Consider the following 27,398-nt stretch of genomic DNA (forward strand, 5'->3'; position numbering starts at 1 on the left):
TTTCCAACAGCTTATTATAAGTCGAGCATCGCGTTTCCAAAATTTGCTCTTCATACAGCTTTATAGCCTTCTCGAGATCCATATATTATTATGTGTGAAATTGTTTTCCTATACGCTTGCATGATAGCGTAGGTAATTAAAAAGTCTTTCATGAAAAAAAAGAACATAATAAGTGAAACACATGAAAGAGTTCTTATGATTGTTTTAATGGCCATTTCAGCTAGACATCCTACACAAAATGTTCAAGTTCATTGATCATATAAAAGAAGTTGAGACCAAGGAACTTTTAAAACCAGTAACTTTAAAAGATCTCAAGAATTTAATGGAAACAGATGTCAATATATTTCCCGAATTCGGAGCGACCGCAAAAGTCTTGACAGATGAAGAGCGAGAGGAAAAGTTAAAACAAATGCGAATAAATATACAAGAAATAACAGCGAAAAAAGAGAAACTCAAAGATTCTAGTTCTTTAGTTGATGAGAATAAAAAGCGTATGGAAAGTATTCTGGCGACTATGCAAAAAAACTTAAGCCAGTTAGACCGAGTGGTGAATGAGATCGTCGGAGAGAGTTCGACTCGGGTCGAGCCGAAATATAAGGTAGACCCTCAATTTCCCGTGCTCCTAAAAGAGTGTAATGACGCGTTGAAAACTGTTGTACAGGTAAGTCAAACAAGGTTAATAATTCAAGGTTAATAGCTTAGTACGATTCTTTATTTATTTTAGTATTCAGAAGACTTACAAACTTTGAGAGATTTCAAAGTCGAAGAGCTGAAGTTGCCTACTAACGAATTAATGCCTTTGATAGATGGATTAGCCGAACAGATGATTGGGCTGTTCGGTGAGCCTGAAACTGAAAAGTAATATTAAGGAGTTTTTTTTGTATATTATATGTTTAACATATACAGTATTATTATTTTTTGTTTTCTTAAGGTTACTCTCTATAATAGTTGGTTATTGTAATTTGGTGCAGAAGGCTTGGCAAAAACATGTGATATTCGTGCCTAAGCTAAAAAGATAATAATGTTAGTTAACTTTTGCCACAGGCCTCCTGAATTATTATTTAATGAAAATTTTTCTTTTGTTTTGGTTTAATTGCATGAGTTTGTTAAGTTGGATAATTATTGAATATTATTTATTATTAATTTTAATAGGGGTTTATTTATCCAAAACGCGTACATTTTCAACATCTAAAAATAAAAAGGTAATAAACACATAAATAAAAGAAGAATTTATTGTTTTATTAGATTATGGTCTTTAAAATCTCACGTTCAAGCAACAATAAAACAATTTTAATAATACAGCAAATAAATAACAATTGGAATGGTTCTTAGATATAAATTAAAAAAAAAAAAAAATATACCATTACAATAGCGAATGTTCGCCATCTCTCTCTTTCTCATTATCAGAGATATCAGAGGAGCTTTCCTCGTCCTCCTTCGATAAGGCACCCATTTGCCTTAACCGCTCTTTAAACTTGTTTAATTTCGTATCTTGGGCGGTCAGAAGGGTCAAAAGGTCGTCTTGGTCACGCTGGTAGCTACGAAAATTCAACTGTTTTATTAGAGGAGGACTCGCTCATAATATTATTATTACCTTTCAACTTCTGAAGTTTTCTCCGTCAGTTCTTCCGCTAGTTTGGCATTTTCAGCTTCCAACTGTCTTATTCGCTCCGTTAGGGCAGCAGTTCCCTGGGGCTGAAACTTCTTGGAAATTGTAAAATTAAACAAAAAAAAAAAAAAAAACAAAAGACGCTTACCTCTGTAGAGGCCATTTGGGTGGCCCCAGTGGATAATTGGGCTTTCAATAACGTGTTCTGGTCTACCAGTTGGGCGTTTGTTTGTTGTGCTTCCTGCATTTGTGCCTAAAAAGGAATAAATATTATTGTTATTATTATTTGTTATACTAGAAAATAAATAAATAAAGAAAATGGCACTCTAGGTGTTAACTAAAGTGGTTTTTAATTAAAAAGAAGATTGTCATGACCAATAAAATTATGCCTCACTGTGATGTTTAAGTTCTAATAACTTTTGACTGACGAGGCCTATTGGTACGATACTTTCAGGATAAATAGACAGTACCTCAGACTATTTGTCCAGAAAATTTCAACTTTCTAATTAAAGTGGTTCTTAATTTAAAAAAATATTGTCATGACCGATTAAATTATGCCTCACTGTGATGTTTAAGTTCTAATAACTTTTGACTGATGAGGCCTATGAGTACGAAACTTTCAAGGTAAATAGGCAGTACCTCAGACTATTAATCCAGAAAATTTCAACTTTCTAACTAAAGTGGTTCTTAATTTAAAAAAAGATTGTCATGACCAATTAAATTATGCCTCACTGTGAGGTTTAACTTCTAATAACTTTTGACTGATGAGGCCTATAAGTACGAAACTTTCAAGGTAAATAAGCAGTACCTCAGACTATTAATCCAGAAAATTTCAACTTTCTAACTAAAGTGGTTCTTAATTTAAAAAAAGATTGTCATGACCAATTAAATTATGCCTCACTGTGAGGTTTAACTTCTAATAACTTTTGACTGATGAGGCCTATAAGTACGAAACTTTCAAGGTAAATAGGCAGTACCTCAGACTATTAGTCCAAAAAATTTCAACTTTCTAACTAAAGTGGTTCTTAATTTAAAAAAAGATTGTCATGACCAATTAAATTATGCCTCACTGTGAGGTTTAACTTCTAATAACTTTTGACTGATGAGGCCTATAAGTACGAAACTTTCAAGGTAAATAGGCAGTACCTCAGACTATTAGTCCAAAAAATTTCAACTTTCTAACTAAAGTGGTTCTTAATAAAAAAAAATATTGTTATGACCGATTAAATTATGCCTCACTGTGATGTTTAAGTTCTAATAACTTTTGACTGATGAGGCCTATAAGTACGAAACTTTCAAGGTAAATAGACAGTACCTCAGACTATTAGTCCAGAAAATTTCAACTTTCTAACTAAAGTGGTTCTTAATTAAAAAAAAAAGATTGTTATGACCAATTAAATTATGCCTCACTGTGAGGTTTAACTTTCAATAACTTTTGACTGATGAGGCCTATAAGTACGAAACTTTCAAGGTAAATAGACAGTACCTCAGACTATTAGTCCAGAAAATTTCAACTTTCTAACTAAAGTGGTTCTTAATTAAAAAAAAAAGATTGTCATGAACAATTAAATTATGCCTCACTGTGAGGTTTAACTTTCAATAACTTTTGACTGATGAGGCCTATAAGTACGAAACTTTCAAGGTAAATAGACAGTACCTCAGACTATTAGTCCAAAAAATTTCAACTTTCTAACTAAAGTGGTTCTTAATAAAAAAAAATATTGTTATGACCGATTAAATTATGCCTCACTGTGATGTTTAAGTTCTAATAACTTTTGACTGATGAGGCCTATAAGTACGAAACTTTCAAGGTAAATAGACAGTACCTCAGACTATTAGTCCAGAAAATTTCAACTTTCTAACTAAAGTGGTTCTTAATTAAAAAAAAAAAGATTGTTATGACCAATTAAATTATGCCTCACTGTGAGGTTTAAGTTTTAATAACTTTTGACTGATGAGGCCTATAGGTGCGAAACTTTCAGCGTAAATAGACAGTGCCTCAGACTATTAGTCCAGAAAATTTCAACTTTCTAACTAAAGTGGTTCCTAATAAAAAAATATTATCATGACCGATTAAATTATGCTTCACTGTGAGGTTTAAGTTCTAATAACTTTTGACTGATGAGGCCTATGAGTACGAAACTTTCAAGGTAAATAGGCAGTACCTCAGACTATTAATCCAGAAAATTTCAACTTTCTAACTAAAGTGGTTCTTAATTTAAAAAAAGATTGTCATGACCAATTAAATTATGCCTCACTGTGAGGTTTAACTTTCAATAACTTTTGACTGATGAGGCCTATAAGTACGAAACTTTCAAGGTAAATAGACAGTACCTCAGACTATTAGTCCAGAAAATTTCAACTTTCTAACTAAAGTGGTTCTTAATTAAAAAAAAAAGATTGTCATGAACAATTAAATTATGCCTCACTGTGAGGTTTAACTTTCAATAACTTTTGACTGATGAGGCCTATAAGTACGAAACTTTCAAGGTAAATAGACAGTACCTCAGACTATTAGTCCAAAAAATTTCAACTTTCTAACTAAAGTGGTTCTTAATAAAAAAAAATATTGTTATGACCGATTAAATTATGCCTCACTGTGATGTTTAAGTTCTAATAACTTTTGACTGATGAGGCCTATAAGTACGAAACTTTCAAGGTAAATAGACAGTACCTCAGACTATTAGTCCAGAAAATTTCAACTTTCTAACTAAAGTGGTTCTTAATTAAAAAAAAAAAGATTGTTATGACCAATTAAATTATGCCTCACTGTGAGGTTTAAGTTTTAATAACTTTTGACTGATGAGGCCTATAGGTGCGAAACTTTCAGCGTAAATAGACAGTGCCTCAGACTATTAGTCCAGAAAATTTCAACTTTCTAACTAAAGTGGTTCCTAATAAAAAAATATTATCATGACCGATTAAATTATGCTTCACTGTGAGGTTTAAGTTCTAATAACTTTTGACTGATGAGGCCTATGAGTACGAAACTTTCAAGGTAAATAGGCAGTACCTCAGACTATTAATCCAGAAAATTTCAACTTTCTAACTAAAGTGGTTCTTAATTTAAAAAAAGATTGTCATGACCAATTAAATTATGCCTCACTGTGAGGTTTAACTTTCAATAACTTTTGACTGATGAGGCCTATAAGTACGAAACTTTCAAGGTAAATAGACAGTACCTCAGACTATTAGTCCAGAAAATTTCAACTTTCTAACTAAAGTGGTTCTTAATTAAAAAAAAAAGATTGTCATGAACAATTAAATTATGCCTCACTGTGAGGTTTAACTTTCAATAACTTTTGACTGATGAGGCCTATAAGTACGAAACTTTCAAGGTAAATAGACAGTACCTCAGACTATTAGTCCAAAAAATTTCAACTTTCTAACTAAAGTGGTTCTTAATAAAAAAAAATATTGTTATGACCGATTAAATTATGCCTCACTGTGATGTTTAAGTTCTAATAACTTTTGACTGATGAGGCCTATAAGTACGAAACTTTCAAGGTAAATAGACAGTACCTCAGACTATTAGTCCAGAAAATTTCAACTTTCTAACTAAAGTGGTTCTTAATTAAAAAAAAAAGATTGTTATGACCAATTAAATTATGCCTCACTGTGAGGTTTAACTTTCAATAACTTTTGACTGATGAGGCCTATAAGTACGAAACTTTCAAGGTAAATAGACAGTACCTCAGACTATTAGTCCAGAAAATTTCAACTTTCTAACTAAAGTGGTTCTTAATTAAAAAAAAAAGATTGTCATGAACAATTAAATTATGCCTCACTGTGAGGTTTAACTTTCAATAACTTTTGACTGATGAGGCCTATAAGTACGAAACTTTCAAGGTAAATAGACAGTACCTCAGACTATTAGTCCAAAAAATTTCAACTTTCTAACTAAAGTGGTTCTTAATAAAAAAAAATATTGTTATGACCGATTAAATTATGCCTCACTGTGATGTTTAAGTTCTAATAACTTTTGACTGATGAGGCCTATAAGTACGAAACTTTCAAGGTAAATAGACAGTACCTCAGACTATTAGTCCAGAAAATTTCAACTTTCTAACTAAAGTGGTTCTTAATTAAAAAAAAAAGATTGTCATGAACAATTAAATTATGCCTCACTGTGAGGTTTAACTTTCAATAACTTTTGACTGATGAGGCCTATAAGTACGAAACTTTCAAGGTAAATAGACAGTACCTCAGACTATTAGTCCAGAAAATTTCAACTTTCTAACTAAAGTGGTTCTTAATTAAAAAAAAAAGATTGTTATGACCAATTAAATTATGCCTCACTGTGAGGTTTAACTTTTAATAACTTTTGACTGATGAGGCCTATGAGTACGAAACTTTCAAGGTAAATAGGCAGTACCTCAGACTATTAATCCAGAAAATTTCAACTTTCTAACTAAAGTGGTTCTTAATTTAAAAAAATATTGTTATGATCAATTAAATTATCCTCTACTGTGATGTTTAAGTTCTAATAACCTTTGACTGATGAGGCCTATTGGTACGAAACTTTCAGCGTAAATAGACAGTGCCTCAGACTATTAGTCCAGAAAATTTCAACTTTCTAACTAAAGTGGTTCCTAATAAAAAAATATTATCATGACCGATTAAATTATGCTTCACTGTGAGGTTTAAGTTCTAATAACTTTTGACTGATGAGGCCTATTGGTACGAAACTTTCAAGGTAAATAGATAGTACCTCAGACTATTAATCCAGAAAATTTCAACTTTCTAACTAAAGTGGTTCTTAATTAAAAAAAATATTGTTATGACCGATTAAATTATGCCTCACTGTAAGGTTTAACTTCTAATAACTTTTGACTGATGAGGCCTATGAGTACGAAACTTTCAAGGTAAATAGACAGTACCTCAGAGTATTAGTCCAGAAAATTTCAATTTTCTAACTAAAGTGGTTCTTAATTAAAAAAAATATTGTCATGACCAATTAAATTATGCCTCACTGTGATGTTTAACTTCTAATAACTTTTGACCGATGAGGCCTATTGGTACGAAACTTTCAAGGTAAATAGGCAGTACCTCAGACTATTAATCTAGAAAATTTCAACTTTCTAACTAAAGTGGTTCTTAATTAAAAAAAAAAGATTGTTATGACCAATTAAATTATGCCTCACTGTGAGGTTTAACTTTCAATAACTTTTGACTGATGAGGCCTATAAGTACGAAACTTTCAAGGTAAATAGACAGTACCTCAGACTATTAGTCCAGAAAATTTCAACTTTCTAACTAAAGTGGTTCTTAATTAAAAAAAAAAGATTGTCATGAACAATTAAATTATGCCTCACTGTGAGGTTTAACTTTCAATAACTTTTGACTGATGAGGCCTATAAGTACGAAACTTTCAAGGTAAATAGACAGTACCTCAGACTATTAGTCCAAAAAATTTCAACTTTCTAACTAAAGTGGTTCTTAATAAAAAAAAATATTGTTATGACCGATTAAATTATGCCTCACTGTGATGTTTAAGTTCTAATAACTTTTGACTGATGAGGCCTATAAGTACGAAACTTTCAAGGTAAATAGACAGTACCTCAGACTATTAGTCCAGAAAATTTCAACTTTCTAACTAAAGTGGTTCTTAATTAAAAAAAAAAGATTGTCATGAACAATTAAATTATGCCTCACTGTGAGGTTTAACTTTCAATAACTTTTGACTGATGAGGCCTATAAGTACGAAACTTTCAAGGTAAATAGACAGTACCTCAGACTATTAGTCCAGAAAATTTCAACTTTCTAACTAAAGTGGTTCTTAATTAAAAAAAAAAGATTGTTATGACCAATTAAATTATGCCTCACTGTGAGGTTTAACTTTCAATAACTTTTGACTGATGAGGCCTATAAGTACGAAACTTTCAAGGTAAATAGACAGTACCTCAGACTATTAGTCCAGAAAATTTCAACTTTCTAACTAAAGTGGTTCTTAATTAAAAAAAAAAGATTGTCATGAACAATTAAATTATGCCTCACTGTGAGGTTTAACTTTCAATAACTTTTGACTGATGAGGCCTATAAGTACGAAACTTTCAAGGTAAATAGACAGTACCTCAGACTATTAGTCCAAAAAATTTCAACTTTCTAACTAAAGTGGTTCTTAATAAAAAAAAATATTGTTATGACCGATTAAATTATGCCTCACTGTGATGTTTAAGTTCTAATAACTTTTGACTGATGAGGCCTATAAGTACGAAACTTTCAAGGTAAATAGACAGTACCTCAGACTATTAGTCCAGAAAATTTCAACTTTCTAACTAAAGTGGTTCTTAATTAAAAAAAAAAGATTGTCATGAACAATTAAATTATGCCTCACTGTGAGGTTTAACTTTCAATAACTTTTGACTGATGAGGCCTATAAGTACGAAACTTTCAAGGTAAATAGACAGTACCTCAGACTATTAGTCCAGAAAATTTCAACTTTCTAACTAAAGTGGTTCTTAATTAAAAAAAAAAGATTGTTATGACCAATTAAATTATGCCTCACTGTGAGGTTTAACTTTTAATAACTTTTGACTGATGAGGCCTATGAGTACGAAACTTTCAAGGTAAATAGGCAGTACCTCAGACTATTAATCCAGAAAATTTCAACTTTCTAACTAAAGTGGTTCTTAATTTAAAAAAATATTGTTATGATCAATTAAATTATCCTCTACTGTGATGTTTAAGTTCTAATAACCTTTGACTGATGAGGCCTATTGGTACGAAACTTTCAGCGTAAATAGACAGTGCCTCAGACTATTAGTCCAGAAAATTTCAACTTTCTAACTAAAGTGGTTCCTAATAAAAAAATATTATCATGACCGATTAAATTATGCTTCACTGTGAGGTTTAAGTTCTAATAACTTTTGACTGATGAGGCCTATTGGTACGAAACTTTCAAGGTAAATAGATAGTACCTCAGACTATTAATCCAGAAAATTTCAACTTTCTAACTAAAGTGGTTCTTAATTAAAAAAAATATTGTTATGACCGATTAAATTATGCCTCACTGTAAGGTTTAACTTCTAATAACTTTTGACTGATGAGGCCTATGAGTACGAAACTTTCAAGGTAAATAGACAGTACCTCAGAGTATTAGTCCAGAAAATTTCAATTTTCTAACTAAAGTGGTTCTTAATTAAAAAAAATATTGTCATGACCAATTAAATTATGCCTCACTGTGATGTTTAACTTCTAATAACTTTTGACCGATGAGGCCTATTGGTACGAAACTTTCAAGGTAAATAGGCAGTACCTCAGACTATTAATCTAGAAAATTTCAACTTTCTAACTAAAGTGGTTCTTGATAAAAAAAAATATTGTCATGACCGATTAAATTATGCCTCACTGTAAGGTTTAACTTCTAATAACTTTTGACTGATGAGGCCTATGAGTACGAAACTTTCAAGGTAAATAGACAGTACCTCAGAGTATTAGTCCAGAAAATTTCAATTTTCTAACTAAAGTGGTTCTTAATTAAAAAAAATATTGTCATGACCGATTAAATTATGCTCCACTGTGAAGTTTAAGTTCTAATAACTTTTGACTGATGAGGCCTATAAGTACGAAACTTTCAGGATAAATAGACAGTACCTCAGACTATTTGTCCAGAAAATTTCAACTTTCTAATTAAAGTGGTTCTTAATTTAAAAAAATATTGTCATGACCGATTAAATTATGCCTCACTGTGATGTTTAAGTTCTAATAACTTTTGACTGATGAGGCCTATAAGTACGAAACTTTCAAGGTAAATAGACAGTACCTCAGACTATTAGTCCAGAAAATTTCAACTTTCTAACTAAAGTGGTTCTTAATTAAAAAAAAAAGATTGTTATGACCAATTAAATTATGCCTCACTGTGATGTTTAACTTCTAATAACTTTTGACCGATGAGGCCTATTGGTACGAAACTTTCAAGGTAAATAGGCAGTACCTCAGACTATTAATCTAGAAAATTTCAACTTTCTAACTAAAGTGGTTCTTGATAAAAAAAAATATTGTCATGACCGATTAAATTATGCTCCACTGTGAAGTTTAAGTTCTAATAACTTTTGACTGATGAGGCCTATAAGTACGAAACTTTCAGGATAAATAGACAGTACCTCAGACTATTTGTCCAGAAAATTTCAACTTTCTAATTAAAGTGGTTCTTAATTAAAAAAAAAAGATTGTTATGACCAATTAAATTATGCCTCACTGTGAGGTTTAACTTTTAATAACTTTTGACTGATGAGGCCTATGAGTACGAAACTTTCAAGGTAAATAGGCAGTACCTCAGACTATTAATCTAGAAAATTTCAACTTTCTAACTAAAGTGGTTCTTGATAAAAAAAATATTGTCATGACCGATTAAATTATGCTCCACTGTGAAGTTTAAGTTCTAATAACTTTTGACTGATGAGGCCTATAAGTACGAAACTTTCAGGATAAATAGACAGTACCTCAGACTATTTGTCCAGAAAATTTCAACTTTCTAATTAAAGTGGTTCTTAATTTAAAAAAATATTGTCATGACCGATTAAATTATGCCTCACTGTGATGTTTAAGTTCTAATAACTTTTGACTGATGAGGCCTATAAGTACGAAACTTTCAAGGTAAATAGACAGTACCTCAGACTATTAGTCCAGAAAATTTCAACTTTCTAACTAAAGTGGTTCTTAATTAAAAAAAAAAGATTGTTATGACCAATTAAATTATGCCTCACTGTGATGTTTAACTTCTAATAACTTTTGACCGATGAGGCCTATTGGTACGAAACTTTCAAGGTAAATAGGCAGTACCTCAGACTATTAATCTAGAAAATTTCAACTTTCTAACTAAAGTGGTTCTTGATAAAAAAAAATATTGTCATGACCGATTAAATTATGCTCCACTGTGAAGTTTAAGTTCTAATAACTTTTGACTGATGAGGCCTATAAGTACGAAACTTTCAGGATAAATAGACAGTACCTCAGACTATTTGTCCAGAAAATTTCAACTTTCTAATTAAAGTGGTTCTTAATTAAAAAAAAAAGATTGTTATGACCAATTAAATTATGCCTCACTGTGAGGTTTAACTTTTAATAACTTTTGACTGATGAGGCCTATGAGTACGAAACTTTCAAGGTAAATAGGCAGTACCTCAGACTATTAATCTAGAAAATTTCAACTTTCTAACTAAAGTGGTTCTTGATAAAAAAAATATTGTCATGACCGATTAAATTATGCTCCACTGTGAAGTTTAAGTTCTAATAACTTTTGACTGATGAGGCCTATAAGTACGAAACTTTCAGGATAAATAGACAGTACCTCAGACTATTTGTCCAGAAAATTTCAACTTTCTAATTAAAGTGGTTCTTAATTAAAAAAAAAAGATTGTTATGACCAATTAAATTATGCCTCACTGTGAGGTTTAACTTTTAATAACTTTTGACTGATGAGGCCTATGAGTACGAAACTTTCAAGGTAAATAGGCAGTACCTCAGACTATTAATCCAGAAAATTTCAACTTTCTAACTAAAGTGGTTCTTAATTTAAAAAAAAAATATTGTTATGACCAATTAAATTATGCCTCACTGTGAGGTTTAAGTTTTAATAACTTTTGACTGATGAGGCCTATAGGTGCGAAACTTTCAGCGTAAATAGACAGTGCCTCAGACTATTAGTCCAGAAAATTTCAACTTTCTAACTAAAGTGGTTCCTAATAAAAAAATATTATCATGACCGATTAAATTATGCTTCACTGTGAGGTTTAAGTTCTAATAACTTTTGACTGATGAGGCCTATGAGTACGAAACTTTCAAGGTAAATAGACAGTACCTCAGACTATTAGTCCAGAAAATTTCAACTTTCTAACTAAAGTGGTTCTTAATTAAAAAAAAAAGATTGTCATGAACAATTAAATTATGCCTCACTGTGAGGTTTAACTTTCAATAACTTTTGACTGATGAGGCCTATAAGTACGAAACTTTCAAGGTAAATAGACAGTACCTCAGACTATTAGTCCAGAAAATTTCAACTTTCTAACTAAAGTGGTTCTTAATTAAAAAAAAAAGATTGTTATGACCAATTAAATTATGCCTCACTGTGAGGTTTAACTTTTAATAACTTTTGACTGATGAGGCCTATGAGTACGAAACTTTCAAGGTAAATAGGCAGTACCTCAGACTATTAATCCAGAAAATTTCAACTTTCTAACTAAAGTGGTTCTTAATTTAAAAAAATATTGTTATGATCAATTAAATTATCCTCTACTGTGATGTTTAAGTTCTAATAACCTTTGACTGATGAGGCCTATTGGTACGAAACTTTCAGCGTAAATAGACAGTGCCTCAGACTATTAGTCCAGAAAATTTCAACTTTCTAACTAAAGTGGTTCCTAATAAAAAAATATTATCATGACCGATTAAATTATGCTTCACTGTGAGGTTTAAGTTCTAATAACTTTTGACTGATGAGGCCTATTGGTACGAAACTTTCAAGGTAAATAGATAGTACCTCAGACTATTAATCCAGAAAATTTCAACTTTCTAACTAAAGTGGTTCTTAATTAAAAAAAATATTGTTATGACCGATTAAATTATGCCTCACTGTAAGGTTTAACTTCTAATAACTTTTGACTGATGAGGCCTATGAGTACGAAACTTTCAAGGTAAATAGACAGTACCTCAGACTATTAATCCAAAAAATTTTAATTTTCTAACTAAAGTGGTTCTTAATTTTAAAAAAGATTGTTATGACCAATTAAATTATGCCTCACTGTGATGTTTAAGTTTTAATAACTTTTGACTGATGAGGCCTATTGGTACGAAACTTTCAAGGTAAATAGGCAGTACCTCAGAGTATTAGTCCAGAAAATTTCAATTTTCTAACTAAAGTGGTTCTTAATTAAAAAAAAAATATTGTTATGACCAATTAAATTATGCCTCACTGTGATGTTTAATTGCAAATAACTTTTGACTGATGAGGCCTATAAGTACGAAACTTTCAGGATAAATAGACAGTGCCTCAGACTATTAATCCAGAAAATTTCAACTTTCTAACTAAAGTGGTTCTTAATTAAAAAAAATAATAGAATGTCCACCTTCAGTTCCTCGAACTGCCGCTCCAAAAACCCGAATTTCCTCTGCCACTCCTGCAGTTTTTTATCCTGATCCCTGATCAAATCTTTATACTGGACCAGCAGGGCGTTCTCGTGCTCGCTCAGGCTCAACTCGGAAATCCCGTTCGATAGGTCCCTCTGCACCCCTAGCGCCTGAATTATCGCACCTTCCATTGTCTTAAACAATTTACAAAATTCAAATTCTACAACAAAAAAAAACATGTGAACATCGAAATCCGCACGTGCGCTCAATTATAAAGACCTAAAAGTAACTCGTTGGCCTGTGCCGCTTTGATTTGCGGCTGTTTCGCCGCTTTCGCGTACAACTCGTGCCTGGACACCTCGTTCAATTTCTTACAATACGTCTCTAATCCGACCCGTTTTTCGATCAGCTGCGACAAGTTTTCCTTCGAGTAGTTCTGGATCGAGTTATCGTTGAACAGGACGCACAGGCCCAAAATAAAGGCACACAAGCCTTAAAAAAACAAAACAAAAGAGTGAACAGTCACTTGTTTCCTTGGGAACAAAAAAGAAACATTTGGAAAGAGAGAAACTTCTGGATCGTTACCTTGCAGTAGTTCCGCGTTGTTGTCGAATTCGCTGGCGGACGCTTGGGCCGTTAAGAATGCCATGGCGCCGGGTACGTTCAGGAATACTTTCACTGCCGCGGGACAATGCGTCATCCACGTGGACAGTAGCATTAACATTCCTGGTTAAAAAAAAATTAAATTAGCTCCTGTCAGTGAAGAGCCTTAAAGGAATTCTTAAATATATGTAGGTGCTAGAAATGATCAGGTATACCTTCGTTAATTTTTCAGTTAAAAAAGTGAAATTTTGTGAGTGGATGTGGCATCCAAATTCGGATTGGCTGACGTATTCAGTTGTTTCCAGTTACTTCCGGTTTAACCGGAAATGGCCTTAACTTTCTTATTTTAAATGGGACCCTCCAATTTTTTCAATATATTTTGATAGGAAATTACAACAAAAAAAATGACACCCCATATATCAACTTCTAATCTATAAATTATTTAATTTTTAATATTTCAATCTAGAGTGCCATGAATAATTTAAAATCGTAAATTTTACATCAAGTAGTCCTCGAAAAATATAATTGACTCTCTTTTATTTTTCACAGCTTTCCTATAGATGTGTTATTTTACAAAAATAATTTGATATAAGACAATCGACAATCGTGGGTACTTAACAAGTAAATTATTTGACAGTTGACATGTCAAATAATTTATTAAGGCACAAAATGTCACACACTCATTTGTTGTCGGCAAAATTGTCTGAATAAGTGGAATTATATCAGAAATTGACAGGTTGCCGTGACAATTCGTAACAATGATATGTCAAATCCAAGGCCGACTTACTATTATTGTATTATAAATACCGACAAAAAACCCTTCAAAAGCTCTTCAATTTACCGTTAATCTTGGATTTTTAATAGATGTTACGCAAATGCTACTAAATCCTAAAAAGTAATCTTTGGGTTTTTTAATTGGGAAAAAGTAGATAGGTAGGTATGCGGCACTAAACTGTTTTTTTTTTGAAAATTCAGACTTATTAGAATTACCCGATCCAATGCAAATCCAAGTAGAAAAAAAATAGACTTTTTAATTATAACAATGAGCCATCCTGGTTCCATTTGAAAAAAAATGAGTTATAGCCAAAAATACGATTTTGCAAACTGGGGAAGCTGTGAAAAACAAAAGACAGTAAATTTTATTTTTCTAGGACTACTTGATGTAAAATTAACAATTTTAAGTTTTTCATGGCGCTCTAGATTGAAATACAAAAATTTAAAGGTTAGGTGTCAAAAATTGACGTATCATTTTTCTTAGAATTAATGTAATTTTCTATCAAGATATACCAAAAAAATTGGGGAAGATTGGCCAAATACGTCAGCCAATCCCAATTTGGATGCCACATCCACTCACAAAATTTCATTTTTTTAACTTAAAAATTGAGACACCCGGTATATCGAGGACCAGCCAGTTCTTGGGGTATCACGCTTCACATAACCATAATTTGTTTTAAAATCGCGTTATATGTCAATTAAACCTCAAATATCAAATTTTAGCCTGATCGGACTAATAGCAAAAAAGTTACGGTAGTCACGTGACCTTAAAATTTACAATTTAAACACCCTGTTGTATATTTTTCTTATAAATGTCCCAAAAACCTTAAACCACCCTATAAGTTACTATATTATTATAATTGTTATTTTCCTTATACAGGGTGTCCCTTTTCAAATGGTCAAAAATGTTGTTGTATTCAATTTTAAAATTTGAATTTACACGCCCTTAGCTGTAACGTCATATGTGTTGACAGTAGTTATTACGTTTTGTTTGGTTGGCATGAGTAATGAAGATGGACGATTAGACAGAGAGAGACGTTGTAATTTGTGTATTTGTTTAGCCGAATAAAAGGCCATTCTACAGAGTATATACAGGAGCCATAAAAAAGGAAATTTTAATATCATTACAATAAAAAATAAATAATTTAATTAAATACTAAGCAATCCAAACCAAACTCTCAAGACAAAAAAATACCATTATTAGAATTTATTTTATGGAAATTACTATGAAAAACTGCCTAAAATTCACGAGAAATATAAACAAACTAATAAAATAAAGAACTCTGGTATGGATTTTATTTAGTTGCACCAGATCGCAAAAATGCAAGGGCTGTATTTTGTTAGAAATAAACAAGATATTCAGAAAACAGTGGTTTTAGAAATTAAATTTTAACCAAATTTATAATTATACCCTAAACCAAACCCAAATACCAAATTTCATTCAAATCGAGCAAATACCAAAAAATTGCCACATAAAATAATAATACCCATTAAATCCCTTAGATTAGATTTTTTTTTATCATTAGGACCCACTGTGTTGTAATTTTTGTCTAGCAAAATGCCTTGTATCGGCCCACTGTGTCGCATGAATATTATAATACTACACGGAAAATGTCAAATAAAACGTCAAACGTTGCCGAATTATCACGGCTAAAAGAACCCGATTTGGTAAAAGGTATGCACATATTCGGATTCTCCAGAGTCTCTTGAATAATTCCGTACCAATTTCAGGAAGTTCTGAGCTATTTTAAGCATTTTATCAATGAAATTAGGAAGCAAGTCCGGGCCGCCGATTCATCTACGTTGACGCCATGTTGTTATAACCGCCATTAAAATTCGGCATAAACGTCAAAATCGACCATTTTCAGACGATGATTTCGGGCATAAAAAAAGGTTTTTGCCTTATGATTTGTACATGGAAAAATAGTTTAAAGCCTTAGGAACAGTTTAACATCAATTCTGGACCGATTCCAGTCGGTTTTAGTGGTTAAATTTCGATTATAAAAAGGGTCTTTTTTCGGCGAAAATCGCCGTTTTCGTTGCCATGGAGACGCCGCGCCGGCCATAACACCGGTCATAGGTGACTCGAACGTCGCTCTTGTGTGGGTTGATTTTTAGCGATTTTTCGTACTTAGGACTTTTTTTGAAAAAAATTACTTTTAGAGTACTTGTAAAAATAACGAAAAAATTATATTTTAGTATGTCATAGCATAATAAATGGCGCATCTACTCGATTGGTTTTGGTTTTTCTATCACATACCGGGTGCGCACAATTAATTTCCAAAGTCAAAAAATGTTAAAAAATTCATAACTCAAAAACGGTTTTACTTAGAAGTACCGTTAATATTGCAAAACATTCTTCTTGTCACACGCTACAAACCGCCTATAAGCCATTTAGCTCTAGGGGGCGCCACTAAAAAGTTATTAGGGCTGGAAATAAAAAATGTGTAAAAAAGGGTATTTTTGACTGAGCACTGCTCACCCTGTATAAGCGATAGCGTTAAACTTAATACGCCGTTTTATTTGGAAAGAATGGAGGTGTAATTAATCTAAATAAAATTTTTCTAAATTTTGCACCATAAATATTTTATCCCGAAAAAACTTAAAAAAATCATTTTTTAAAGGTTTTTTTGATTTTTCTCCTAAAAAAAACATTTTTTTCAAAAAAAGTCCTTAATAAAAATTATAGTTCTCGATGAGGCGCACATATCTTCTGTGAGTCACTATTTCCGGAAAGATACCGTTAAACCGTCAGAAGGGCTAGAATATCACACATATCTGAAACTTTGAGCGTTAAAAAAAAATACTTCCCGTATGCTGAGAATAACCAAAAAATATACAGTCCATCTAGAAATGAGGTCCAATCGACCCGTTAAGTTTCATAAAATTCAAAGAACCGTTGCAACCTGTATCGAAGCACGCGGAAAAAATCGAGCAAAAAAAAAAGTTTTGAGTTCTAAGGCTTCCCCTTCCTAAATAAAAAAACAAATGAAAATTTGTAAATAATCAGATTAAAGCCTCATATTTCTAGATTACAAAAAGGTAAAAATCACTTCTCTATCCGAATTAGAAAAAAAGTTATAGGCACTTTTATGCGACGAGTCCCGAGGTCGTGCGAAAACTCCCAAAAAGAAGCGGCCCTCTATAAGAGCTACGCTCTTATAATACTACACGGAAAATGCTTAAACGTCAAAACCTTGCGAATTATCACGGCTAAAAGAACCCGATTTGGTAAAAGACATGCACATATTCGGATTCTCCAGAGTCTCTTGAATAATTCCGTACCAATTTCAGGAAGTTCTGAGCTATTTTAAGCATTTTATCAATGAAATTAGGAAGCAAGTCCGAGCCGCCGATTCATCTACGTTGACGCCATGTTGTCATAACCGCCATTAAAATTGAGCATAAACGTCAAAATCGACCATTTTCAGACGATGATTTCGGGCATAAAAAAAGGCTTTTGCCTTACGATTTGTACATGGAAATATAGTATGAAGCCTTAAGAACAGTTTAACATCAATTCTGGACCGATTCCAGTCGGTTTTAGTGGTTAAATTTCGATTATAAAAAGGGTCTTTTTTCGGCCGTTTTTGTTGCCATGGAGACGCGGCCATAACACCGGCCATAGGTGACTCGAACGTCGCTCTTGTGTGGGTAGATTATTAGGGATCTCTCGTACTTGGGACTTTTTTCAAAAAAAATTACTTTTAAGGTACTTGTAAAAATAGCGAAAAAATGAGATTTTAGTATGTTATAGTAAAATGAATGGCGCATCTGCTCGATCGGTTTTGGTTCTTCTATCACATACCGGGTGCGCACAATTAATTTCCAAAGTCAAAAAATGTTAAAAAATTCATAACTCACAAACGGTTTTACTTAGAAGTACCGTTAATATTGCAAAACATTCTTCTTGTCACACGCTACAAACAGCCCATAAGCCATTTGGCTATAGGGGGCGCCACTAAAAAGTTATTAGGGCGGGAAAAAAAAATTGTAAAAAAGGGTATTTTTGACTGAGCACTGCTTACCCTGTATAAGCGATAGCGTTAAACTTAATACGCCGTTTTATTTGGAAAGAATGGAGGTGTAATTAATCTAAATAAAATTTTTTTAAATTTTGCACCATAAATATTTTATCCCGAAAAAACTTAAAAAAATCATTTTTTTAAGGTTTTTTTGATTTTTCTCCTAAAAAAAACCATTTTTTTCAAAAAAAGTCCTTAATAAAAATTATAGTTCTCGATGAGGCGCACATATCTTCTGTGAGTCACTATTTCCGGAAAGATACCGTTAAACCGTCAGAAGGGCTAGAATATCACACATATCTGAAACTTTGAGCGTTAAAAAAAATACTTCCCGTATGCTGAGAATAATCAAAAAATATACAGTCCATCTAGAGATGAGGTCCAATCGACCCGTTAAATTTCATAAAATTCAAAGAACCGTTGCAACCTGTATCGAAGCACGCGGAAAAAATCGAGCAAAAAAAAAAGTTTTGAGTTCTAAGGCTTCCCCTTCCTAAATAAAAAAACAAATGAAAATTTGTAAATAATCAGATTAAAGCCTCATATTTTTAGATTACAAAAAGGTAAAAATCACTTCTCTATCCTAATTAGAAAAAAAGTTATAGGCACTTTTATGCGACGAGTCCCGAGGTCGTGCGAAAACTCCCAAAAACAAGCGGCCCTCTATAAGAGCTACGCTCTTATAACAATTTACAAAAACGCACCGAACACTCAAAAACCCGTTCAACTGAGGCATCACAAGTGGGAAATAAAAGTATAATTACATCATAACTATATAAAACGTTTTAAAGACGTCCCTTTAACTTTAAGGTAAGTTCACACCGATTAATGCTTAAAAAAATTTTTTTTACTTACCCAGTTTGGCTTGTAATTTACTGGTGTGCTGCAAAAAAACCCCGCACTGATGCAACAAAGTGACCGGCTGCGCCCCCAAATTGGTGGCCAAGAGGACCCTGAGCAGTTGCTCCTTTTGCGCGGGATTCTCCAACAAACAATGCGACAACGCCACCGATGAAAACCAATTGCTCAACGGGTCGCTACTAAACAAACCGCTACACAACAATTGACCTGAAAACAAAAGACTGTGATAGATAAAACAAAAGACTTTGTAGGGTTCTCTTTTACCGGCGGTCAAAGTGTTACTTCCGGTGGTGCTCGGCAACAACGTTTGCACGACTAATTCCTGTCCGATTTCGTTCTTATATAAATAACATTCGAAACAATATAAAACGGCGCACCTATAAATAACCAAAAATTAAAAAAAAAAACAATTATTATGTGTGTAAACCTAACCTCAAAGTAAATGGTTGTTTCTCGTTAACCATGGACATAATTAATACGACCAGGGCGGGCCTGGGGGGACTGGAAGGGGCCAAAACGTTGGCAAAATATTCCTGATTTGTCAAGTTGCCCCGAATAACTTCCCCCACCGTATTTATCGTTTCGGTCAGAATATTTGCCGGAACTCCTTAAAAAAGAACATTAAAAATAAAACCATAATTTACCTTAAAATTTTACCACTGGCCATCAAAATGCCGCACAAGGACTCCAACAAGTTGGCATTTCTCAAACTTTTCTGGCAACTGGTGATTATTTGAGCGGGATTGTTGGGCGACACTAAGGCCCTCACCACGTGCAACACGCAATGAAAGTTGGAGACTTTTTGAGGACTCCAGCCAACCTAAAAAAAAAAAAAACCTGAACACCATATAGTCCATAAATGACTTGTAACTTACCTCCTCGAGATTCTCTGGTAAAATAAACATTGGGGCCAACTTTAAAACGTAAGACCCTTCGTTGAAAAAGTTGATATTACTGGTGTTATTTTGCAATAAATTTAACATTAATAGGAGGCAATCTTGCACGACGATTCCCCCATCCGTGTAACCCTAAAAGAGCAATTAACCCATAAACTCTATATAACACATATATAAAAATTTATTTAGAACTCTATATACCCAACTGATCTGATGATGCTTTAAAACGACAAAACATGCATTAATTCAAAAAAAAAATATTTAATTTACAGCTATAAGTCAGTACGTCGATGGTCGGTAACTAAGGCGCATGGCCCGTTGCTAAGGTAACTTTATACTTATCTACCATCAACATACTAACTTTAGGACCGCTTTTGAAAAATTCTTAACTTACCTCGTCGCTTATAATGGTAAGCAGCCTATCAAAGGCGTTTTCAAACGCAACAATTTTTTGAATGTTTGCATTCGACTTCGTCAAATAAATCAATAGTAAAACCGCATCGTTTCTTATAATTTCCCGGTTATCGCACAATAAATCCATCAGCTTGGACATGCCCAATGGACTTACGAGGATAATGTCTTGCACATCCTTCGGTTTACACATCGTTAAAGAGGTTAAAAGTTTCACTGCGGGCCAACGGACCCTTAAAACAAAAACAAATCGCAAAGGATTCCTTTGCACCCTAACTGGACTCACCGGAAATCATATTCTTCTAAAAAACTGAGAACCAGAGGCAAGTTCTCAGGGTTTTTTAAAAACATTTCTGAAAACTGTTCACCGACATTCACGGTTTTATTAATGTCCAACTCGAGTTCTTCTTCAAACACTTCTTTGGACGTTATGTTGCATAAAGTGTCCAGGCAATAGCTTTAAATTAACATGATAAGAAAAAACATAACCTACAAATTTGACTTACCCAATAATTTCACAATCTGCCCTGTCCAGTTCCAGCACCTGTCTCAGGATATCCATGCCCTGAGCCCCCACCTCTATTCGGTGTTTCCTTGATAAGGCTTTCAGGGCTCGGCAGGCATCTCTACGGTCTTCCAATAAAGTGCTGGTACTTACCCGAGACACCAACTTCTCCACCTTAATATTGAACAACAGTTTACGGATTAAAGGAGGATATTGTTAAAGAAAGTTTAATGTTATTGTCTATTTAACTGTTGCTAAACCTTAATCATGACTTAGGAGGGAATGAGGTGGACTCTCAGTGAGCAAAAACAACCCTATGAGTGAAGTGAGGTTAGGTGGGAATTTTCCTAAAATGTCATTCTTAAGTAAGACAATATGGGAAGTACCGTTTTTCTAGAATAGTGTTGTTGCTTTGAAAATGCCTTAAGATGATGCCAAAAGCACTAGGCAGCCATTTTCAATTTATTATACACTTTGAATAGAAGAAGTGTGTTTTATTTATTAAGCAAACACTGTGTACAAGTGAAATACCCATTATTAGTTTTAAGAGGTAAAGCAGATAGTATTGTGATACACATTTGAATACTGTAATAGTGATTTTTGTATATTATTATTATATTTAGTCTATTTATTAACAAATAGCAATGGGGTAAATAAATAAATAAAACATCTGTTACATACAGTGAGTTGTTTATTATTGGCTTACCGTTTCCGCATCAGACACTTGGGCCCCCGGCTCGGGACCGCCCAGCACCGACTTTAGGCCGCTACGCAAATATTCCATCCTATTAAAATGGAAAATTTCAGTTTTCCTATTAAATTTTCAGTATTTCATTATCGGTAAAAGGGTATTTTCAAAATCAAAACAAATATTTGTCAATGAATGACAGCCACGTCCGTTGACGTTGACGGTGACGTTGACAGATGACTAGCGATCGACAAGCGAGACAATTAAAGGGGAACGCACCGTTGCCAAACTGTGCCGTATGATTTAATAAGCGGTCAAGAGATGGCGCTGAGGCATGCATAGGAAAACGTTTTCTGGTGTTATAGTAAATAAAATATTCCTATTAAAGGCTCTCTATCTATTGAAACCTTAAAACTAGCTTAAGACTCAGAAGTGGTGAATAATACACCTATAGACAAAGATCTCGGATTAAACCAGAACGAGAGCGAAGCGCTAGAAGATGCCTTGGGTTCAAGAATACGAGCGAGCGAGTCAGTACTTGGGGCGGGGGGGCAGGGGGGAACGATCAACGGCGGCCGAACACAGAACAGTTGAATAACGCTCCCGCTGCCGTGGAAGGCCCGGCCGTCGTGGCTACCGCTGCACCGCGGCGAAGAGGTCGCGCCGACCCCACCAGGTTCTCAGGTGCACCGGGTCTACGGCCTCATACACTCTACACAGGCCAAAGTACATTCCATTAATTAAAATCACTACATTACAAGACACAAGGGGTAGAGTGCCTCCTCCCGAATTGAGAAGTTCCCAAAGAGACTCCCCAAGGTTCAAGTTGGGGAGCAGTCTACGATAACTATATGTACAAAAACTACACGTCAGGTAGTTGGGCAATTCTTGATGTAATTCTCACCTGGACTAGTACTACTAGTAGATGTGTTTATGGGTGTTTTTATTTTTATAAAAAATGTCTTCCCTGTAGCTCATGTACAGTGAAATGGCGACTTTGGCCGAGGGGATAGAGAGCGATCGTAGTAGGCCGACGGTACCGCAGAACCACCGGTATGCGTCTCTCGCTCCGCAGTCGGAGTAAAGTACTGATATCGGGTGGTTGCGCGCGTTTTTCTTCTATACTACTAACTACTGCATCCAAGTGCATTGACTACCTGAAGTCAATCCTTTTAATCATCGTTTTTTTTTTTGTCGAATTTTTTTCGCTCGGTGGTACCTGACGTCGTGATTTGGTTGTTTACGGTCGTTTGGGCCCATTGTGGCACCCACTATGGACGATTATTAGACTTTCTTTAGGTCAGTTTGTATCGATGAGCGTGCGTTGTATTGTGGATTTTCTTGTGCTAAAATGACTTACGGTTCAAGGGATAAACTATAAGAGGATTTAGAATTCGGTTCTCTTAGGTAAGTTATTTATATTCTCCCCATCACCACCCCAATCATGAGTTACTTTAGTGGCACTGGGATTCTCATTAACGTAAACAGGTTCATTATATGGAAATTAGTTACACCACTTATGGTAAAGCATACTTCATCTGTAAACAAATTAAATTTAGTTGTCTGTTTTTAATGACAAATTGACAGAAGTTGTTAAATCCAGGTGCCTTCTAAGTGTAAGCATCTGTTACTTCATGTAAGATTTCCATGGATTCTTTCCAAAATTTGTTCCTCCATCTGAAGAGTCCGTACGTTTGATAATTTGGTATACGCCGACTTCGACATCTTTGTCTATATGAAGCGCCCTCTATCGGCCACAGTAAAAAAAAAAAACATTTTCGAGTTTCTCATATTATACCAAAAAACCCCCAGTTACCAATTTTTCAATTCATTAATTTTAATTTTTTCATCCTATAACTAAAAAACGAAGTTGTACGGACCTTTTAGAGACACCCTGTATATGAACGCCTTAAAATGACGAAACATGCGAAAACATTTTTAATTTTAATAAGAATTTTCAGCTATAAGTCAGAACGTCGATGGTCGGTAACTAAGGCCCGTGCCCCGTTGCTATGGTAACATTAACCTTATCCACCATCGACGTACTGACTTTTAGATCATTTTTGAAAAATAATATTTTTCTCATTATTTCTCAAGATGGCGTCGCCGCGTTAATGTGAAAACAATCGAAAATGTATGTTGGAAAAAAATTAATGATATGTACATTTATGGGCCCGTCTTGAAAGCTATTAAACGGTAGTACGTTGTAAATCCGTGGTTGTAACTGTTAATTCCGACTTCTGGCGGAGCGTTTTGCATAAACGTGTGGGCGAGCAACATAAAAACCGCCGATAAAGATTTGCAAATGGCCAGACTGGTCGTCTAACACTGATATATGTATAGATATTTTTGAATTAATAACGATCTTAATTATTGCCTTAAACTGTACATAAATATCGTTTAGCATTAACCAGCGGGGGCAATTTACTTTTACGACTGTTCTAAAATCCTTTTAACAGCACTTTTAATGTTGTTTTAGTGTTTCTTGTGCAGACCTCGGTTACAGGTAGCGCATTTGTTTTGTTTTTTTTTGAGTCTGTATAAAATTCTTACTGTAGGGTCAAGAAAACAATTGAGCACCAACCAACATGTCCGAGCCGATGAAGCAAAGAAGACATAACCACGTTTTATTTAATCATGGTAAACAGACGTTTTTCGGGCTGGTTTCTATATGTTTAAGCCAAAGTATTCCTTATATAAACATCACCAAACGGGTATTACTTGGGTTTCGTAGAAAGCCATCGGTAAATATGGGTATACTTTTAATAGATAAGTCAACATGCGCTTAAGTAACTAAGTAAAATGTTATTAAGTTTTTTTGAAGAAATAATTTAATACGTTTTTAACTATTTATTCGAGAATTAATAAAATTACGTGCCCCGTATTAATCAATTAAGTGATTTGCGTAACTTTTATTACATATAAATTGTCGTGTCAATATTTGGTTAAATTATTGCTGCCTTACTTATTTTGATGTTTTATGGTGTTTTTAAATCCGCCATAATTTTCTATGTCGTCTTAAGCATAATACTAACTTTTTTTTTCACTCTCATCAGAAACGGTAAATCTAAGTATATATTTATTTATAATTTAATAGGGAATCAAGTTCTAAGTCCAGTGACACTCCTTACATTTATTTTAAGAAAAAGCAGTGGCGTAGTATTTTTTTACTAAAAATATTCAAGGGACGCCACTGGCAGAGAAGATATTTTTTTCCGCACTATTGTCTACAATATTGTTTACTTCTTTATTGGCATAATTTTATATATTTAATCTAAGAGTTTAGCGTCTTTTATAAATTTGACCATATTAAGAGCGTTCAAACACAGTGGTCATTTTTTTATTTTATTTTTTAATATTAATTTTACATACAATTTTTTTAAGGTTATTGGACAATAAAAAATAAATAAATTGAAATTTTCATATTCGTAAAGTTAACACTTTAAATTTTTGGAGCCCATTTTTGGCCTCAAAAACGACTTTTTCAGGATTTTCAAAGTGCTCTCATTCCCTTAGTTCTGCTCGGATCCTGTTATAACCCGGTGTTTTCGTAATCTAGGTGACCCAAATAACACGCTGGTATACTTGGTTTGATTTCAAAAAAAATCAATTTTTGGTGGAAAAAATCGATACGGGGGGGTATACCCGAAAAATGAAAAAACCCGAACTTTGAAGGTCGATATCTCGGCTTCTATGGGAGCTATCGGGATAATTCCAACGGCTATGTCTTAGTTTCGTCATCCTGAATCCAACGAGACCACCCGCAAGGTCGTAGCTCTTCTAGAAGCTGAGATATGGCATTTTTGATGCCCATTTTTGGCCTCAAAAACGGACGTCGAAAACGACTTTTTTAGGATTTTCAAAGTGCTCTCATTCCCTTATTTCTGCTCGGATCCTGTTATAACCCGGTGTTTTCGTAATCTAGGTGACCCAATTAATACGCTGGTATACTTAGTTTGATTTCGAAAAAAATCAATTTTTGGTGAAAAAATTCGATACGGGGGGGTATACCTGAAAAATGAAAAAACCCAAACTTTGAAGGTCGATATCTCGGCTTCTATGGGAGCTATCGGGATAATTCCAACGGCTATGTCTTAGTTTCGTCATCCTGAATCCAACGAGACCACCCGCAAGGTCGTAGCTCTTCTAGAAGCTGAGATATGGCATTTTTGATGCCCATTTTTGGCCTCAAAAACGGACGTCGAAAACGACTTTTTCAGGATTTTCAAAGTGCTCTCATTCCCTTAGTTCTGCTCGGATCCTGTTATAACCCGGTGTTTTCGTAATCTAGGTGACCCAAATAACACGCTGGTATACTTGGTTTGATTTCAAAAAAAATCAATTTTTGGTGGAAAAAATCGATACGGGGGGGTATACCCGAAAAATGAAAAAACCCGAACTTTGAAGGTCGATATCTCGGCTTCTATGGGAGCTATCGGGATAATTCCAACGGCTATGTCTTAGTTTCGTCATCCTGAATCCAACGAGACCACCCGCAAGGTCGTAGCTCTTCTAGAAGCTGAGATATGGCATTTTTGATGCCCATTTTTGGCCTCAAAAACGGACGTCGAAAACGACTTTTTTAGGATTTTCAAAGTGCTCTCATTCCCTTATTTCTGCTCGGATCCTGTTATAACCCGGTGTTTTCGTAATCTAGGTGACCCAATTAAGACGCTGGTATACTTAGTTTGATTTCGAAAAAAATCAATTTTTGGTGAAAAAATTCGATACGGGGGGGTATACCCGAAAAATGAAAAAACCCGAACTTTGAAGGTCGATATCTCGGCTTCTATGGGAGCTATCGGGATAATTCCAACGGCTATGTCTTAGTTTCGTCATCCTGAATCCAACGAGACCATCCGCAAGGTCGTAGCTCTTCTAGAAGCTGAGATATGGCATTTTTGATGCCCATTTTTGGCCTCAAAAACGGACGTCGAAAACGACTTTTTTAGGATTTTCAAAGTGCTCTCATTCCCTTATTTCTGCTCGGATCCTGTTATAACTTGGTGTTTTCGGCATCTAGGTGACCCAATTAAGACGCTGGTATACTTAGTTTGATTTCGAAAAAAATCAATTTTTGGTGAAAAAATTCGATACGGGGGGGTATACTTGAAAAATGAAAAAACCCAAACTTTGAAGGTCGATATCTCGGCTTCTATGGGAGCTATCGGGATAATTCCAACGGCTATGTCTTAGTTTCGTCATCCTGAATCCAACGAGACCATCCGCAAGGTCGTAGCTCTTCTAGAAGCTGAGATATGGCATTTTTGATGCCCATTTTTGGCCTCAAAAACGGACGTCGAAAACGACTTTTTTAGGATTTTCAAAGTGCTCTCATTCCCTTATTTCTGCTCGGATCCTGTTATAACCCGGTGTTTTCGTAATCTAGGTGACCCAATTAATACGCTGGTATACTTAGTTTGATTTCGAAAAAAATCAATTTTTGGTGAAAAAATTCGATACGGGGGGGTATACCTGAAAAATGAAAAAACCCAAACTTTGAAGGTCGATATCTCGGCTTCTATGGGAGCTATCGGGATAATTCCAACGGCTATGTCTTAGTTTCGTCATCCTGAATCCAACGAGACCACCCGCAAGGTCGTAGCTCTTCTAGAAGCTGAGATATGGCATTTTTGATGCCCATTTTTGGCCTCAAAAACGGACGTCGAAAACGACTTTTTCAGGATTTTCAAAGTGCTCTCATTCCCTTAGTTCTGCTCGGATCCTGTTATAACCCGGTGTTTTCGTAATCTAGGTGACCCAAATAACACGCTGGTATACTTGGTTTGATTTCAAAAAAAATCAATTTTTGGTGGAAAAAATCGATACGGGGGGGTATACCCGAAAAATGAAAAAACCCGAACTTTGAAGGTCGATATCTCGGCTTCTATGGGAGCTATCGGGATAATTCCAACGGCTATGTCTTAGTTTCGTCATCCTGAATCCAACGAGACCACCC

General features: G+C 34.2%; 3 protein-coding genes across 7 annotated transcripts in view; 2 read left to right on the forward strand and 1 right to left on the reverse strand.

Annotated features, from left to right (window-relative positions):
- LOC126747054 (uncharacterized) overlaps nucleotides 1–1,149 on the forward strand; it is a 27,998-nt gene extending 26,849 nt beyond the window's left edge. For both annotated transcript variants that reach the window (XM_050455545.1, XM_050455546.1), the window contains 2 exons: nucleotides 221–661; nucleotides 725–1,149. In XM_050455545.1, the coding sequence (XP_050311502.1) occupies nucleotides 221–661; nucleotides 725–862 (579 nt within the window). In that variant the 3' untranslated portion in view covers nucleotides 863–1,149. The remainder of the gene's footprint in view (nucleotides 1–220; nucleotides 662–724) is intronic.
- LOC126747051 (general vesicular transport factor p115) lies at nucleotides 695–21,642 on the reverse strand. Of its 4 annotated transcripts, XM_050455536.1 has the most exons (16): nucleotides 21,458–21,642; nucleotides 20,753–20,925; nucleotides 20,533–20,703; nucleotides 20,230–20,479; nucleotides 19,815–19,967; nucleotides 19,597–19,759; nucleotides 19,372–19,546; nucleotides 19,204–19,316; nucleotides 18,934–19,146; nucleotides 13,262–13,402; nucleotides 12,956–13,168; nucleotides 12,676–12,896; nucleotides 1,758–1,862; nucleotides 1,595–1,704; nucleotides 1,362–1,538; nucleotides 695–851 (listed from the first exon to the last, which is right to left on the reverse strand). In XM_050455536.1, exons 1-15 carry the CDS (start codon nucleotides 21,533–21,535, stop codon nucleotides 1,364–1,366), a joined length of 2,454 nt encoding a protein of 817 aa, XP_050311493.1. In that variant the 5' UTR covers nucleotides 21,536–21,642; the 3' UTR covers nucleotides 695–851; nucleotides 1,362–1,363. The 4 variants fall into 4 exon arrangements, with proteins under 4 accessions (XP_050311493.1, XP_050311495.1, XP_050311492.1 ...); XM_050455538.1 differs by lacking the exon at nucleotides 695–851 and having other exon boundaries at nucleotides 1,219–1,538; nucleotides 1,595–1,695; XM_050455535.1 differs by lacking the exon at nucleotides 695–851 and having other exon boundaries at nucleotides 1,219–1,538.
- A 413-nt stretch (nucleotides 21,643–22,055) lies between these two features.
- LOC126746749 (protein bowel-like) overlaps nucleotides 22,056–27,398 on the forward strand; it is a 72,582-nt gene continuing 67,239 nt past the window's right edge. Inside the window, exon 1 of the mRNA XM_050455084.1 lies at nucleotides 22,056–22,846. The gene's annotated coding sequence lies outside the window, so the exon portion shown is untranslated. The remainder of the gene's footprint in view (nucleotides 22,847–27,398) is intronic.

This window comes from Anthonomus grandis, chromosome 18 (genome assembly GCF_022605725.1).
Source record: "Anthonomus grandis grandis chromosome 18, icAntGran1.3, whole genome shotgun sequence".
Classification (NCBI taxonomy): domain Eukaryota; kingdom Metazoa; phylum Arthropoda; class Insecta; order Coleoptera; family Curculionidae; genus Anthonomus; species Anthonomus grandis.